The 17,713-nt window shown below is 26.6% G+C and overlaps 1 protein-coding gene across 1 annotated transcript; it reads right to left on the bottom strand.

Annotated features, from left to right (window-relative positions):
- Window positions 1–5,137: 5,137 nt before the first annotated feature.
- LOC132927127 (arylsulfatase B-like) lies at window positions 5,138–13,446 on the bottom strand. Its single transcript, XM_060991585.1, has 10 exons — window positions 13,333–13,446; window positions 13,002–13,187; window positions 10,614–10,773; window positions 10,384–10,454; window positions 10,122–10,274; window positions 9,756–10,029; window positions 8,986–9,152; window positions 8,505–8,640; window positions 6,602–6,757; window positions 5,138–5,787 (listed from the first exon to the last, which is right to left on the bottom strand). The coding sequence occupies exons 2-10, from the start codon at window positions 13,128–13,130 to the stop codon at window positions 5,303–5,305; spliced, it is 1,731 nt and encodes a 576-aa protein (XP_060847568.1). The 5' UTR covers window positions 13,131–13,187; window positions 13,333–13,446; the 3' UTR covers window positions 5,138–5,302.
- Window positions 13,447–17,713: the final 4,267 nt, after the last annotated feature.

Genomic DNA, 17,713 nt, shown 5'->3' with positions numbered 1-17,713 from the left:
AAAAATATTCTTACATTTTTACTAACAAATATTTACATTATTTCATATTTTTATATTTACCTATTTATAAACATATTAATATTATAATCATTTTCTGTGTGAAATATGTTCATTCTGTCTTGAATCGTAATATAAAACGTCGTAATCAATGAAAAAAAAAATAAGTAATTGATTTTTGAATTTTTAATATCGCCATTCACCATACTATTATCATTTTTATTTATTATTATTATTATTATACATTTATATAATCATGCAATGTATTACCTACAAAAATGGCTGGTTATTTCCGTTCGTTCATTTGTTTTTATATTCAGTATATTTTTTTTTGTAAATGATAAAAATTAAAAAAAAAAATAATTGAAAAAAAGTTGTTTTGATAAATATTTGGGTACGTATTTTTATAAAAATGCTAACATAAATGTTTAAATAACATTTATAACATAAGAATCGAAACCCTACTAATAATAATCAATGTTATTATTATTATTTCTTTTTAAGAGTTTGTTTAGTAGTTTTAATTGTAGCACACCCATTTTTAGCAAAAATAAACTTAAAGAAAAATTAAGCTAATATTATGGTAATCTTAATGTTAATAATTAATATGTGACCATACTGTGTAATATTATATATTACATGTATACTATACCAATCTGTGTACCTTTACGTATATTTTGGAGTGTTATCCATGTCAGTTATTAATCACGATTAATCACAAATAAATGTATATTTCGGTATAAAATGTACGTTTAAATATTTGTATATTCATATAATGTCTACCTTTATTAATTGTTCAAAAAATTATTATACAAATAGTAAAAATAATACTTGTGCCTATAACAAGTGTCACAGGTAGGTAATTGATTGATGGTAGGCTATTCTAAAAGTAGGTACTATGTACCGTTAAACTGGTTAACTTGGAACAAAAACAATTGTTTTATGTTCCCCAACATTAAGCTATCGTATTATTAAATCCTATAACTGTGAATGATAATTGCCGAAATTCACTATTTTGTCATACATACTTATGGTGACATTGACGCTGAATACTATATTACTGTTAATTGATTTCTATAGTTCTTATATTACCTATTTTATACCTTATATTATTATAGCTATTAATGGGACTCGAAAGTTATAGACATACTTTTCTAAGTGCATTCTATTTAGAGGCAACACCAAGATAGAAATTAAATTATAGGATTGTAATATAATAATTAAATCCACAAATAATGAATCAACTTCACTTAAAAATTTAAAAACCGGACGTAATTCATGTAGTCGTTTAAATAAAGCTGAACGCAATTCATGTGTAGCTGATGTAGTATGTAGATTGTAGATAATATATTATAAATTATCATATCTTATCATAATATAATATTAGGTAAGTGATCACAAGTGTAGATAATAAACGCTTGTGAGTGACCTTAAATTAGGTTATATTAATTTGAATTAAAATTATGTATTGTTGGTTTATAAATCATATTTTTAGTTCATCAATTTTTAAAAACATTTTTAAATTTTTATTTGTGCAATCCCACTGTTCCACTTTATTGTTAAGCATTTTATGGTAATTGAAGTTCTAGTCATGACTTATAAATTATATAAAAACATTTTTTCTTGCACAATGTTGAGCTAAACATTTTTCCGTATAAATCGTTGACACCACTTAACGAACACTCTAGAACGGGATGCGTAAAAATTTACTGAGGAATGTACGAGTATAGCACAGTGAAAAATACTTAATGTTATTCTGATCGATCATAATATACGATATATCTATCAAAACAGGTGTTGGGTTTTCAAAGCAGTTAGTGTTATAAATAGGGCTGGGAATTGTTTGGCGACGACCGGACATGGTCGTTTATTCAATTTAATCATACTAACACGCTATAATAATATTATATTTTGTATTAGGTGTGTGAATTTTGATAATACTTTATCGTTAGTCGCAGACAAAATATTTATGGACGCAATTCAGTCATGACTCATGACTATTATGGTGGGTAAGAAGAATAACATGGTCGAGTTGCGGTCCCAAAACGAGACGAAAGTTACCTGTTGAATTTACTACCTGTAAAATATATCTTTTTGGGGACGCAAGTAGCTTCTTATTACCCAATTATACCTTGGGACATTTGGATACAACACGATTGCGAACGTTCTACCTTTTTTATAACACGATTGCGAACTAATAACTCTTATCAGAGAATTTGTTTTTTAGCCGAAAATCGAACGATTGCGAACGTTTTTTTAGACAACTTTGCCAAGTTTATAATTTCTAAATATTTTAAACAATTATTATAAACACTTTTTTTTTTAAATAAAAACTATTGGTATTAATAATACAATTAAAACAACAACTCTTCGTTACAAACTAAAATAAAATTATACAAATAGGTATGTAGCGTTTAAAATGTTGATTAATCAAAACAATTTTCGTTGTATAAATATTAATAATACTGTTACAAAATGTACTTGTTAATTTTACGTTATAGAAACTGAATAAAAAAATAATATAATACACATGTTAGCTAGTGTTACGTTAGAAACAGAAGAATAAATAAAATAATACATACATACATAGATCTGAGTTTTGAATAAAAAATAAAATAATAGCTTTTAAAATTTTTTTTCTACATTTTTACTTTTTTTTAAATTTTTTCCTTGGTAAGAATTTCCAGTTTTTCTTAATTATAAAATTAAATCCTTGTTTTTTTTATAATCATTATAATTTTGTAGAGTTAATTCAATTTTAGATTTATCTTTTTTGGCCATAGGATTATATACATTGTTTTTAATTGAATTAATTATTGTCAAAGTTTGAGCTTGTGTTTCTTTTAAAACTGATATAACTACGTGTGTTGGAGGATGGGGGCTATAAAACTGACCATTGTACGTCCTATGAAAGCTCTCTGGACCATTAGTAGTTCTAAAAAATAATTATAAAAACTTAGAGATTTTGAATTTACTAATAAAATTAACATAGGAAGGAACTAGAATTTAATTAAAAAAATTTTAAAACCATACCTTGGATTTACTGAGGGTTCTTGTGCCCAAAGATATGGTGAAAATAATGAATCAGGTGCAATATATGTCGATACTAAATAGTCTGTAATTACATGAGCTTTTTCTAGGTTGGGACATTCGGCTATTAATGCTAAAAATGCATCTTCAATTTCGTCACTGGGTAAAAACGGTAAGCTGAAAAATCATTTTAACCATTGTACCTATCTATCTTATCGGCATCGCCCCGGCGTGGTGTAATAGCAAAAAACCCTTATATTATTACTACTTGATTATTTTTAAAATTATTATTTAAAAATTTGTTATTAACACCAAATCTGACAACATCGCAAGATTAAAGTCGAGTTTGCAATTGTGTCACCGGAAAAGGTTCGTTCACAATCGTTCCATTCGCAATCGTATATTACCCATCCAAAAACCGCACAATTTGATTTCGACCCTAAAAAGGTCGATGGACAAAAACTGCACAGCTTATCGGTCATTTTATAACAAGTTACCGCACATTTAGAGTGGGTTAAAACTGCACACTATTTTTAGTGAAAATAGTGAAAAGATAAGATTATAAGATAAATACTATACAATAATCAAGTCTTTAGTTGACATTTAAGTTGACTATTTATTTTTAGGAGCATTTGTTTCAATTTTTGGGCTCTTGGGCTATATTTACGAATTAAAAAGTTTGCGGGCGGGATAAAAGTAACATTTTACATTCTTAAATTATTAACTATGAAAAAAAATTACTGTCTAAAATTTGGAAATTTATTATAAAATTAATAAAAAAAATTTTGTTGTTCTAAAATTTAAAGCGGGCCGTATATAAAAGCGGCACGGGCCGCCGGTTGCAGACCACTTGTCTAGGCGATAATATGGCCTTTGATGGACTTGACTATGTATCGCTTACGCGCACGCACACACACAAACGTTGAATTTTATTATAATATATATAAAATTATATCTAGTTAGTTTGCTTTCTATAATCTGACCTTTGACTACTGACTCATCATATGTGATTAACAACACTGAAACAGATCTGTACGTTTTAATATTATTGATCTAGTGTATATAGACGACTTTTAGATCATATTTTATAAATATCAAATCTTTATCAGTTTAAAATAATTTTATATTTCATGAAGAAGTCAATTATGTATGTATTATAGTGCTATTACAAATTAAAAATTATAGGTATTTGATTTGTGTTCACGTTTTTTTTAATGCACTATTAAAAAATTACTCATTTTTTCGTATTAAATTTCAGAACCCGATGAATCTACTTGTTTTTGTACTTATAACGTTTTATCAATGTAAAACTAATATATATATATATAATGAAGGGGGGCTTGTATTTATAAATTTCATAGAACACAATTTTTCAAATATTTATATTATTATTAATCCATTGCAATAATAATATTAATAATATTATAATATTTAAAGTTTAATTTTATTAAAAATATTATTTTGCAAATATATTTTTTTCCAAAACGTTTATATTATATTTTTGGTATACGATACAACAATCTATTATTGTAATTACATCACAACGCAATAAAGTAATTATAATATTTTAATTTATTATATTACACTAATTTTTTTTCTATTAATACTACCATGTTATAGGCAATGCACCTACTACACGTTAATATTATTTAATAATATTAATTATTATATTACTATGTATTATAAATCACCATGCACTTCTTTGCCTATTCAAAAGTAAAGTCTTATGTGTTTGAAATATTGTTCAATTCGTTGTACGAATGTACGATATTCAATATTTGTAGACGACACAAGTTTATTTTATAACTTTATACAGCTGTCCCCGTGCACTCCGTTGTTCGTAAAAATATTGCCTTTTATATGGTACTTTTTAAAAGTAATTTTATATTATTAACTAACATTGTGGATATGGTCGGCCTCCAACTCGCGTCGTATCACTAGCCCATTAATTCGTTTTTGCATAGCATTCTTTTTGAATTGTTTTCTTTTTTCTCAGTTATTAAGCGTCATATTGTGGTGTTAAAATATCCTAAAACTTTATTCATGAATTAGGCTATTGAATGCAAAAATAATTTTTCAAATCCGCCTAGCAGTTCTAGGGAATAGCGCATTCAAACAAACAAACTCTTCAGTTTTATTATATTAGTAAAAATTATATACTTATTCGTATGTTATAATATACAATTATAATATTTTTTAAATTATAACAATTTTATTTTTAAAATAAACATGGCGTAATAGTATTTTAATAATACTATGATTGTGGAAATTCTATCTAAGCTTTGACGTAGGGCTCAAGCCAAGGCTCCCAATAACCGGTAAATCGACGAGGATCTGCGTCGGGATCAGTTATCGGTTTAGGTGCTTGCATTGTCATTTCATTTTTGAATTGCTCCAGCATGCCAATCGTCTGGGCCAGTGTTTGAGGGTTTTGTTTGGCCACATTTCGATACTCACAGGGGTCTTGGAGTGTGTCGAAAAGGCAGTACCCGTCGAAACATTCGTACCGTTGGTCGGGATCGGTATCGGAAACGCGCTCTGGACAGGTTTGACCGTCGACTTTGGCTCGCGAACGTGCAACGTAAAATACGTCTCGCGATGTCGACGTGTTCATGCAACCGTCTCCCGTCAAACAGTTGATATTCGATAGATGCAAACCGGCGACACTTGCCATGACGCCGGACATATTATATTCCGGTCCTACATTACCAGGATCTCCGCTATACTTGAGGTTGATAACCAAGTTACTCGTACGGTTACCTGTCAGAACACGTTATTAGCGCGTTGTTAATAACACTAATATAAGAATAATAGGTTCAAGTCAAAATATGACCATATGACAATATGACATATATTTATGTAAAATCTAATCATAGTGCTTAAGTCCAATTGATTAATAGATTAGTGAAAGCATAGGTGTTGTCTAACATAACCATTCATACACATATTATATTTGTATCTTGGAAAACCCTAAAAACTAAATTATGATTTATGTGAATAATATATTTTTCTTTGTTGTCACTATTTAAACACTAGAACAGTGTATGGCTTTCAGGTTTTAATAATAAAATGAAATACAAGTTTGCTAAACACATTGTTTGTATACTATATAGGCATCCCGGAAAAAAAAACAAACTTTTAGTTCATAGTTGATTATTGGAAAGTTTGATAAAATATTGATAATATAATATTGCTATATGGCCATACGTATAGCAGTTATAATTATGGAGGTTAAAAATGAAACAAAGGTTAAGTTTAACATTTAGTATAAAACTTACATAGGTGTATGTACAGAAAAAGATCTTTTAATATTTGATTGTACTTCGCATTGCTACTAATATTAGTAATATACAAATAGTCGGAAAATTAAAAGTTAAAAATAAATAAATTTTCGAGCATATATCAAAATTATTTTTAGTGTCCCTATAAATCCACAATTTAAAAAAACTTAATAGGAGTATATTATTAAAATGTCGATTATTATGTATAGATAATTGTCTTAGCAGTTATAGTTTCAACATACTTAAACAATATTGTTTCATATCAACTCGATTAGTATAAATATTTTATTTACTTTTGACAACTTTCCATTGATTGAAGATTAAGGCTTCTTCTCCTCTTGTCTCATCTATATTGATTAAAACCTTTGATCTTACTTGTTCTGAAGTATCAATTAAGCTTTTCCACTGATCCACACCGTCAATATTACCTAAGTCTTCAAAATTACCATCTAAAAATGAATCGATTGATTATTAACATTGTTATGAGATATTTCTAAAAACTTTTCTTGTTAAAATAAAAACATGTTCGGGAGTACTTAAAATATGGAACGTGTAACGCCGATTATATTGTACTATAGAATAATAAATAAATAAACTAAAATAAAAATAATAAATAATGTACCTATACAAAAATATATTTTAGGCTTTTAGCGGAGCAAAGAATGAACTTATTTTACAATAAAAATATTTTTGTTCATTTTTTCTAATAGATAACTATACAAATTTGGTATTCAACTTTGATGGTGGTTTGTTATAAAAAGAGTGGCTCTAACTTTTCAAAAAATTTGCTAGAACAGGAATTTTCTTGTAAATCCAATTTTTGCCAAACTCTATTTTATTTTATTGTTGAGCTTATAGAGACTTGAAATTGTCATTAAACATTCAAAATAACATTACTTTTAAACTATTTTAATTTTGGCTATTCATATGGTATTTAAAGAAATTAGAAATTATCGAAATAACATATTCACAATATTTTTTATGAACGTTTCTTTCAAGCATTTAGACCAGCTGAACATTTTGATCGGTATTTATAAAATAAAACTTTTAATTATTTATTTATCTATAAATAGGTTAAACAAGAGTTAAAATATTTTGAAAAAAAAACCATATATAAAAAATTATTGTATAAATACTATGAAAATTTGAATTTTTTGCGGTCATTTGTTTTTGATTCATAACCAAATAAAAAATCAATTTCGTCAAAAACTAATTAAGGCTAAATTTTTCCGTTTTTCCTTGATTTGTGTTTTGTTTTGCTTGTATACATAAATAATTTCGACAACGTATCATTTTAAACTACCTTGGCTCGGCACCTATACACTGCACAGACCGCATTATGCACGAAGCTCGATATATATATTGTATATATAATATTATATAGGTACGATGCATGGATCCAGTGAATTTTTTTTCTATTTTTTCTACTTAACACAGGCAGAAAATCTAGACTCGACGATTGATGTAAAACTGTTGAATATGTTTTGTTGTGCAACAAGATGGGTAAAATAAAAGTTGAAAACGATGGAAATATACATGCAATATGAATAGTATAGACTATAGACTGTATAGTGAACTCAGCGTAAATACCCACGGCCAAAGGACGAAAAATCGGATCGACTACAGAAATCGCGTGTAATTGTGCAAACAATATAATATTTTAATTGTAATAAACGATAAAGAAATTCAATGATAGTATGATTTATATTTGTTCTGTTTGTTAATTTTAGTATCATAAGTTTAATAAAATTTGAGGCATGTTTAAAAAATATATTACCTATTTGTAAAAGTGAGACGTAAAATGAGATCTAAAATATATAATTTTCTCGTTATATTGAAGCACATTTATATATATATATATATAAATACTGATTAAAAAAATTATGTACATCAAGAGGTTAACTAAATGTTTCTAACTAAACTTCCCGTATTTACAAAAAAAATGATAACCATTAATCGAATGTTAGCTGTTAAGTGTTAGGTATATTGTAAATATATAATGTGATTTTTATTATACTTGTATCTATATTATTATATTCATAAGGTACAGCATCGATTTATTAAATGAGCATAGATATTTTTTTTAACGTTTTATAAAACAGTTATGGCCAGTCCTAAACTTGATGTAATTATGTACTCCCTTAAACTTAATATGTGCATATAAAATAATCAATAAAAATTGTTAAATTTAATTACTTGCAGCCGTATATAAAGTGGGCAACCAATCAGTAATATGAAATAAATTTTCCGAAACTTTGTTTTTTTCTTTCAACCATGGGCTCCATATCGCAGCCACCCCACGAACTCCACCTTCAAGTACTGATCCTTTTTTCTATATTTAATAGAAAATATCAAATATTTATATAAACGATTAACAAAATATCAATTTATTATTCATTCGTTTCCTCTTCGTGTTAAATTATTATTATAGCTTTTAAAACTAAGAAAAACTTATAATATATATTTTTTTTATTTTGATCTATCTAAAATAAAGAATTATTATTATTTTACGATTCGGTACATTATTTTTATAGGTATACTTACCAATTTTAATCACCAGCTGTTTACGATTAAAATTTTCCAGACGCTGCTTGATATAATAAAATAACACGCGAACCACAGTACATGCATTATAATAAACATAATATTTTTATAAGCATCACAAAATCAATCATACCCCTCTCAAAGGCCAATTGGATCCAAAGTTTTCATGGCCCCATAGCGGATCGTCTGTCGGTGCACCGTTATCGGACATAAACACCACAATTGAATCTTTTAGCATTTCGTTTTTGTCCAGTGATTCAATTATTTTTCCAACAGAATCATCCAACGAAGTCAACATTCCTAAAATGTGTACATCATATTTCATTATAATTGTACATATTAAACTATTGATCATATGTCGCATCATATAGGGTGTGTGTGCTGTGTGCACGTTTGCCAACGAATCAATGACAAACAATTGCATGTACAACTGCTGTGCAACATGCTAAGGCTTAAGAGCATGTTAATAGTACCTAATAACAGTAATAAACCTCAAACTATAAGAATTTTATGGATCAAATCTGCTATCTACATTATTGTAACGATAGATTTCAGATTTATCACACAAGCTGAGTTAGCTCATTATTTTTTTTTTAGCTTATTCGCGCGATACGAATAATATGTACCTATCTACATAAATTACAATTTATAAATAAGGATTATCTTGAATTCAGTTTGTCGATTTTAATAAATCTATGTCAAATTATATAATCAAAATAATATGTATAAATTATTTTGATTTTAAAACAATATGTCAAATGCTATTTACAAAATTATAAAATGTACACCTGTTGTTTGCGAATACTACACTAACCCAAAGGTGGACTGGTGGGCATAAAAAAAAATCAAAGGTAATATGTTGTAAATACTAAATACGAGTGCAGTCAACAATATTGTTCTCACCTGCATAAAGTCTTCTGTTTTCATTTTCAATATAACCAAATGCCTCGTCGTTGTAGGTTTTGTTCGAAACTTCCAAGTGGTTTGGACCACTATTTCCAGAATGAACGGCTAAATGACTTACCATTAAAAACATTTTCGTATTTTCCCGTTTACTTGATTCTATGATTTTACAAGCTTCTCCTGTGAAAACATCAGTTGCGTACCGATCACGATCCATCTCATTCCCCGCCCTTTCGAATCCACGCCTAGCATCGATACCACTCATTGTAGTATTCTATTATAATTTTTAGAAACGACCGTATTATATACATCAATTTTATAATTGCTTCCACATAAACTGATAAGCCATACACAAATTATGCTTACTTTAGCGTGTATGCTGTTTCTATAACTAATATACCCGTTCCAGTAACCAAAATGACTGTCGAATCCCCTTTGTGTGGGAGTAAAACGTTTTTGGTAATAGCCTAAGTGCCACTTTCCCACCAAGTGTGTTGAATAGCCCAACTCTTTCAGATACTTAAAATTAAAAAATATTTCAATAAGTAACGATAACTCTATTAAAGCGTATGATATAATAAAAATAAAATATATGTATAATACATTTAATATATATAATCGTGTTTACTTGTGGTAAAATTTTTTCATTCGTTGGTAGTGCTAAAGCTTGGCCAGCAGCAATGGGTGTACCTTGAAAGCCTAACAACATATAAATTAGCGTTTTAAAGTGTATAAAATATATAGGTATTTAATATTTTGAATTGTTATCAGATATATTTCAAATATAATATATACCTAAACAAAACCAATCAATATGACTACATTGTAATTACGCATACCTAAAAACAAGAAACCTACCATAGCGAATTGGGTATTTTCCAGTAAGTAAAGCAGCCCTCGACGGAGTACAAGTTGGCTGAACATAATGACGATTCAATATTACGCCGTTATAAGCAAGTGCGTCGATATTTGGCGTGGGTATCTGTATAGATCCGTGAAATCCAACATCATTCCAACCCTTTATATTTAATCACATTTATTACGAAATAAACAAATTTAAATCTATATTGTACTAAAATGTCAGCCCATTGCTTCTAGACTATAGTAGTATTGATTTTATAGGTGGAACCCCACATTGGGACCGAACGCGGTTCTCAAATAAACACTCACTGCCGCTGCCTCTGATGATATGGGTGTTGTCATGCTGCAGCAATACAATAATGTAATTCATTTTATGCGCATATAATAATATTTGATTTGTTGTTAGACCTATATTATTATAGTCAATAAGAACGGTTAGAGCAAAATTATTTATTTTAATATAAATCGGTAAATTATATATTATTTTCTTAGAATTAAATGGATAAAAATATATAATATTAGAGTATATCTTGGTATAAAAATACTATTGAAGTATTGATTATAATTCATTTCAAAATAATTAAATTTGATCTATGTATTTAAGATTCTAAACGGAGAAATAAAGTTTTGATTTTACAATAATGTATTTTTTATTATTTTTTTCATGTTTATTTTGGAACAGTAAAAATGTTTAGATTTGCAATATTGAGAGTGGTTTATGGTAGCAAATTAGATAAATTTGGTGCTTATTATTAAAGGGCAAAAATAAAATTGTATAGTGTTTTTCAAAATAACTAAGCAAAACAAAAATAGAAAATTTTAGAAAAACAAGAATATTTACGCACAACCAGTTTTTGACGAAATCAATTTTATTTCTTTGGAGCTATTCAAAAAATGATTAACCGTAGTTACTTATTATACATTGACATTTTTTATATATGTTATAATTTATTTTTATGAGCTCTTATAAGGCATAATGTGAATTATTCGATTTTTAAAAAAAATATCCAGTAATTATCGAAAAAAAAATGTTCGTACGCAATTATTTATTACTGAATTCAAATTTAAAAGGTCAATTTCAGTGACCGGATCAATGACAATAAGTACACTTTTCTTAATTTTTTAAATGCATTTATTGTAACTTATACCTATTTTAATTCCATATGTAAAATAGGCTGTACCTATCCGAATTGCATGACAAAAGAAAACGAGATTTTAGTCGATGTATTGTTCGTGACAGCTTCAAATTTCGAGCATAACATTTTGAAAAACGACTAGTTTATGTCGATCTACGTATAATATACCATAGCAAAAATATAGTTGTCAATTCTATATAGGTACTATATAATATGAAATTTATCTAAATGAGATTATAGATTAATGAATGGAGATTAAATTAAATCATAATTTTATAAATAAATACAACGATTGATATAAAATAATATATCAAAGTTAGCACCATTTAGTTCGATCAGATGAGTCTAGCGGTTCGCCCAACCTTTTTAGTTGTGCGAACTGATAACCATAAATTGTTGTTAAAAATCTTTGAGGCAAACTAATGACTAATATCACATCTATATACGTATTATATATATATATATATATAACGTTTTTTTTATGTTAATATTATATGGTCCTTGACCCAGTTCTACGCTACTCACAGCCCATGGGTTGGGGACCGCTAGATTAGCCGTCAAATAAAAAAATTAATAATAAATTTACTGTATAACTATCTACTTGTATTTATTTTAATATGCTATTTTTAAATTGAATTCGATTTTTTTATTAAAAATTTTTTTATTTTTTTTTCAATTTTTACAATCTTTGTACTGCATTATTTTATCAAATTATTATAAATGTATAACACATGATTATTGTATAGGTAACTACTTACATTTTTAAAATTTTTGATATTTACACATTTGATCTAATTTAATGAATACTAAATATGTCACATGTATTTTGTTTAAAATCACTTTAAATTAGTTCTGTCGTAAAAAAACGGCACACATAACTTGGCTCTATTGCGAGATAATCACGCGCGCAATTGACCTAGATAATGATTTTCGCATGCATTCGAAAACACCAGAAATATAGTTTGTTAGCACGTAAGTTTAGATTTAACTTAGTATTATGTTTTGCATTACACCTACCTACCTCCATTATATAGAAGTTTTATCTGTAACAGTGGTCGGCATCCGACATATGGTTTAAGACATTATTTTTTTTCATAGTAAATAATTTAAGACTTAAGTATATAAAATGTTTGTTTTTGTCTGGCCCGTGAACTCTCTTTTTAATTTGTGAATGTGGCCCTGAGTCCAATAAGACTGCCGACCACTGGTCTAGTGGTTCATAGCATAAACTTAATATTATAATACTAACCAGATCGTCAGCTATGATGAGAATAATATGCGGTTGTTTCTTTGTTTCTCGTTGCAAAGCGTAACCGGTTAACTGTAAGTTTACGATTAATAACAATGTACCAGTTATGCGTCTAACAGAAAAGTCCATGATGATAGGCGACCGTGGTCCAGCGAGCGATAATTATAATGATATGTACGCAAGTATCTAAATAGTACGATTTAGTAACAGATCGAGAGAAAATAAAAGAGATTAATCCAACGACAGTGATCATATTATATAATAACGCATTATTTGATAAGAAAATGTGTTAACAATAAATTTTGAATTATCGAGTTTACATTATACGCACAGCTTAAATGTCTTCAGATGTTACGTAATTTGAATTGATCGGAACTCACCTAATTATTACATTATTGAGAATTTTTAAAACCGTACTTTATAACGATAATATTGATAAATGATAATAGTCACCTATTCTGTTTTCAGTTATCAATTATTATTTTTTAATAAAAAAAAAATGATTAGAATATTATCATTATATGCACTGCCATATGGAGGTAATAATAACTTTTTACTAGTGCGTATAGTGTACATGAAAAGTAGAATATTTTTTTAATCTCACGATTTTATTTTACAAAAAACTTTTGTTTACTCAGTTTATGTAATTTTTATTAAATTTAATTTTTAATAGACAAATTTAATATCATTATGAAAGATGCATCATAATTTGATCACATTTGATTACCTATATATTAAAATATTACAGTGGTAGTTTTTTAGCTTTTAAATTAAACCTTTATAAATTAATTAAATCATAATTTTATAATCTATACCTAAATAATAATATAATAATCAAAAATATTTATACAACTTAAGATTTAATACTATAAAATTAATATATCTAATAGGTATCTAATTACAAATGTTTATTTATATTTTGTACGTAATATAAATCCGTACGGTTAAATCGATTGTCACCAAATTTTTATTACATGTTCTTCGTTCTTCGTAGTAGGACAGTAGGTAATTGTAAAATATTTTTGTAACAGTTTTTCATAAAGTAAAACATTTACAATATTTAATTTATAGTTGATTGTACTCATTCAATTGATTGAAATAATATGATGTAATGAATTAATATTATGGTATACGAAATCTTGGATAAAGCTGCTTTAATGTTTTACACTTTTACGTAATTTATGTCTTATTTAATGTGGAAAAAATCATATTTTTTAAGAATTACAAGTAACTAAAGAACAGGTTATATAAATGTTAGATTAGGTTATCTTTATTTTGGTCCTTTTTGGTAACGTAATCGAAATATTATGAAAACAATTATTTATAATTGAATTTATCTATATCTATTTGTAATCTTCGAGTAAAAAAGTAACATTCATATTTCAAACTAAAAACGTCGTATAAACATACCTTCATCATCATAATCTTATAAGCGAATTTATTTTGGCATTTTTTTGTGTAAATGCTTTTTTATTGCTTTTTTCAGTTATTCTAACTGTGGAATTTTTATATGTCTGTTATGCTATAAAAATAAACATTAATACTATACTGTGTGGCGTTTCATCAAACGAAATTAACTATCATGGGTTTGATTTAAACGAAACCTAGCTCTTGCATGAAGTACGCACTGATCACTTCAGTAGATGTATAGCGTTCATTTTCTATGTATAAAAACATCCTCTCAGATAATGGAGTCAGTTTCACTTCTTGCCAAATACATTGTAGTAAATTCTTTTTTTAATTTAAATTAATTTTTCAATTTTTTTTTAATCAGTTTTATAAATTATAACTAACTATTCATGGAAATTTTTAGTCATGGTTTTTTTTTACTTTTTTAAAACAATTTTGTGCTTTTTTTGTTATTTATTATGCTTTAAAATCCGAGCCCTATAGTAATAACTAATAATATTTTCTCGTGGTTCTCGTGTACTGTACCTATAGTTAATTTTACTATTTTATTGAATTTTGATTATTTTAGTTTTATTTTAGAACTTAAGTAATAGTAAAAACATTTGATAAAACTACTTATAATATTGGATAACGTATTTCAATAAATTAAATATATTGAATCAAATACACTTTTTTTTTTAAGTATTTCAGTACTGAAAAGTGATAGTCTTATATTCGTACGGATTAATAAAATAACGTTCAAATAGCAATTATTGTCAGCTTGTCACATACACACTACACAATCAACCACTAAAATTCATTCAAACCATTCAAACGATTTAAAAGCATTTGCTCAATTGATACAGATTCATGGTTAATTCATTCAAATGGACTATGCCCGTATAGCGTATCCTGTTCAGCATATTAAGTTACATAGTCTGAGTAATGTACCTATTACATTGTAATAGCATAACATATACATAACATAATCAATAAGTGAACAATTTTTTTATAACAATTTTTAATACACGAGTAGTTGGACATAATCTTACATTTTCTCTCGTTAAAAAAAAATTATTCGAACATGAAGTTATTTAGAAATAACCAAATATTACTTACCATAAATATAATTGTAGATATATATATTTTGATTTCGATTGTTTATTTTATTTATTTGGAACAACAAAGTTGTATTTAAATTTTAAATTGATTTCTACCTTTTACCTTATTAACAGTTATAAATCATTATTTTTACATAAATGATCGATTTTATTTTTGATTTATATAAAGGTAGGTATTTATGTTCAATTCTTACAATGCCATATATTTTTATTGAAAGTATAGCTTAATAAAAATTGAAACTACAAAATCAATAGTAATGTATGTATTGCATTATATTGATTACATAATATAATCTGTATGGGTATTATACACCCACTGCGCAAAGTTTGTTACTATTTAATGTTTATCGCCGCTATACCTATAAAAATTAGGTCGCAAATGAAATATTGCAAGACAATGTAAATAAAACATCAACGTATTATTACTCTGGAAAAAATAAATTAATGTTAACGAAGAATATTATATAAATATTGAATATTAACTATTGATAGTTGATACAATATTTAATATTAATGCCAATGCGATATTATATGATTGTTGCTTACAAAAAGTTTTGTATACATTACCGAATAATATTAATTAAATGTTGAGATTATTTATTGATATAATATAACAAATTAATACGAATGCGATGTTATCTTATGAAACTTTTTGATAAAATATGTATATATTAATATATTAAATTGTATATATATTAATATAATGTCTATGCAATATTTATGATACTATTGATAGAAAATTATTACTTGCTAATTTTCAAATGGTTTATTGGTAAATCATCACTATTTATTGCGAACTATAGATCAGCGGACAATCGGCATGCAGGTATTGAATAATAATATTATATATAATTGATTCTTATACGTAATTTTAATTTTGTATATCACGATCACAACTATTTCCATTTCCCAATTCTCCAGTCTACAGCTGCCCTTAGTCTTGTGTACTTATCTCTGACAGTCCGACACTATACGTAGCTATATTGCGGTTTATATTTTTATCTCATATTGTGAAGTGAATTTTTATTTCATTATTTGTGATTTTGTTAAAAAATCTCAGTATGGCGGCTTCATCTTTCATACAAGAAGTAAGTACTTACTAACTAATTTAGTTCAATTCGTCTATAATGACTTGATGTCTTGATAAATAAAAATATGTAGATACCTATGTACCGATTTATTTTCAATAAAAGTTGTATCTCTTAATACTTAGGTATATATGTACCTACATATATTTATGAGTTCAAGACTTATAACATGTTAATTATGGGTTAATTTATATTATTTAACTATTTATTGTAAGCCAAATGCATATTTAATGTTTTATATTTCAAAGCTTTTTTTATTCCGTCATTACTCGCATAGATTCCAATTCTACTGCTTTTATTCTCGAATGTGATAACATAGGTTGTATATCCTGGATGACCATTTTTTCAAAACATCATTTCACGTAAACCAATCTATTTTATTTATTTTATTTTTTATGTTTGACAAATGTCAATACTTGAACTTTAAACGCTTATAAAAAAATTGCTTACATGTATTTTAATAATTTTTGAATAACTATAAGTTCAACGTAGGTGGAATCTTGAACTCAATTTTCAAGTATTTTGTCCCAACGAACATTTTTTTAAAAATAAAAATGGAAAATAATTTAAATGCTTATAATAGTAGCTTAAAAATGAGCGAAATAATTTGAAGAAAATTACAGTTGAAATAACTGATGAAAGTTACAAGTATCCACGACTTATACTTTTTGAATTTAACAAAAATCTAAAATTTAGAATAAATCGTTATTTTTACGCGATTTCGTAAAAATTTTAATTTCAAACATAATTAAATTTTTTTCATTTAATGCGATTAGAGTTTTTATTGTAGTTAGTAATTACTAATTACTAAGAGAAAAACTTATGAAGAATCTTGTACTGAATATTCTAACTTACGCTATAAATATTTAAAATTTTATGAATTTTCAACAACATTTTGTACAAATTTGAACTTTAAAATTAATTGTGATCAACAATTTTTGATTTTTTTCTGTAGTTTCGATAATTAAAACTTATAAGAAATCTTATTGTAATAATTAGATGCAATTTTCTACCAAAAACGAATATAAATATAAAATAACTTATATCATTGTAAAATCTAGCATACATATATTATATTCATTTTTCATCACTCCGTTCAGAATCTAAAATCTAT

The sequence above is a fragment of the Rhopalosiphum padi genome, chromosome 3 (assembly GCF_020882245.1).
Source record: "Rhopalosiphum padi isolate XX-2018 chromosome 3, ASM2088224v1, whole genome shotgun sequence".
In the NCBI taxonomy this organism is placed as follows: Eukaryota; Metazoa; Arthropoda; class Insecta; order Hemiptera; family Aphididae; genus Rhopalosiphum; species Rhopalosiphum padi.
Note: the sequence above shows the minus strand (reverse complement) of the source record. Positions and strands in the feature narration are given on the sequence as shown.

Bases quoted from the DNA above. Each gene is read 5' to 3' on its own strand.
- LOC132927127 (XM_060991585.1), bottom strand. From the start codon at position 13,130: ATGGACTTTTCTGTTAGACGCATAACTGGTACATTGTTATTAATCGTA. The intron at 8,641-8,985 runs GTATGATTGATT...TATTAAATATAG, and splicing joins CCAATTGGCCTTTGAGAGGG to AAAAAAGGATCAGTACTTGA. The intron at 5,788-6,601 runs GTAAATAAAATA...GTGTTCTGACAG, and splicing joins TCAATGGAAAGTTGTCAAAA to GTAACCGTACGAGTAACTTG.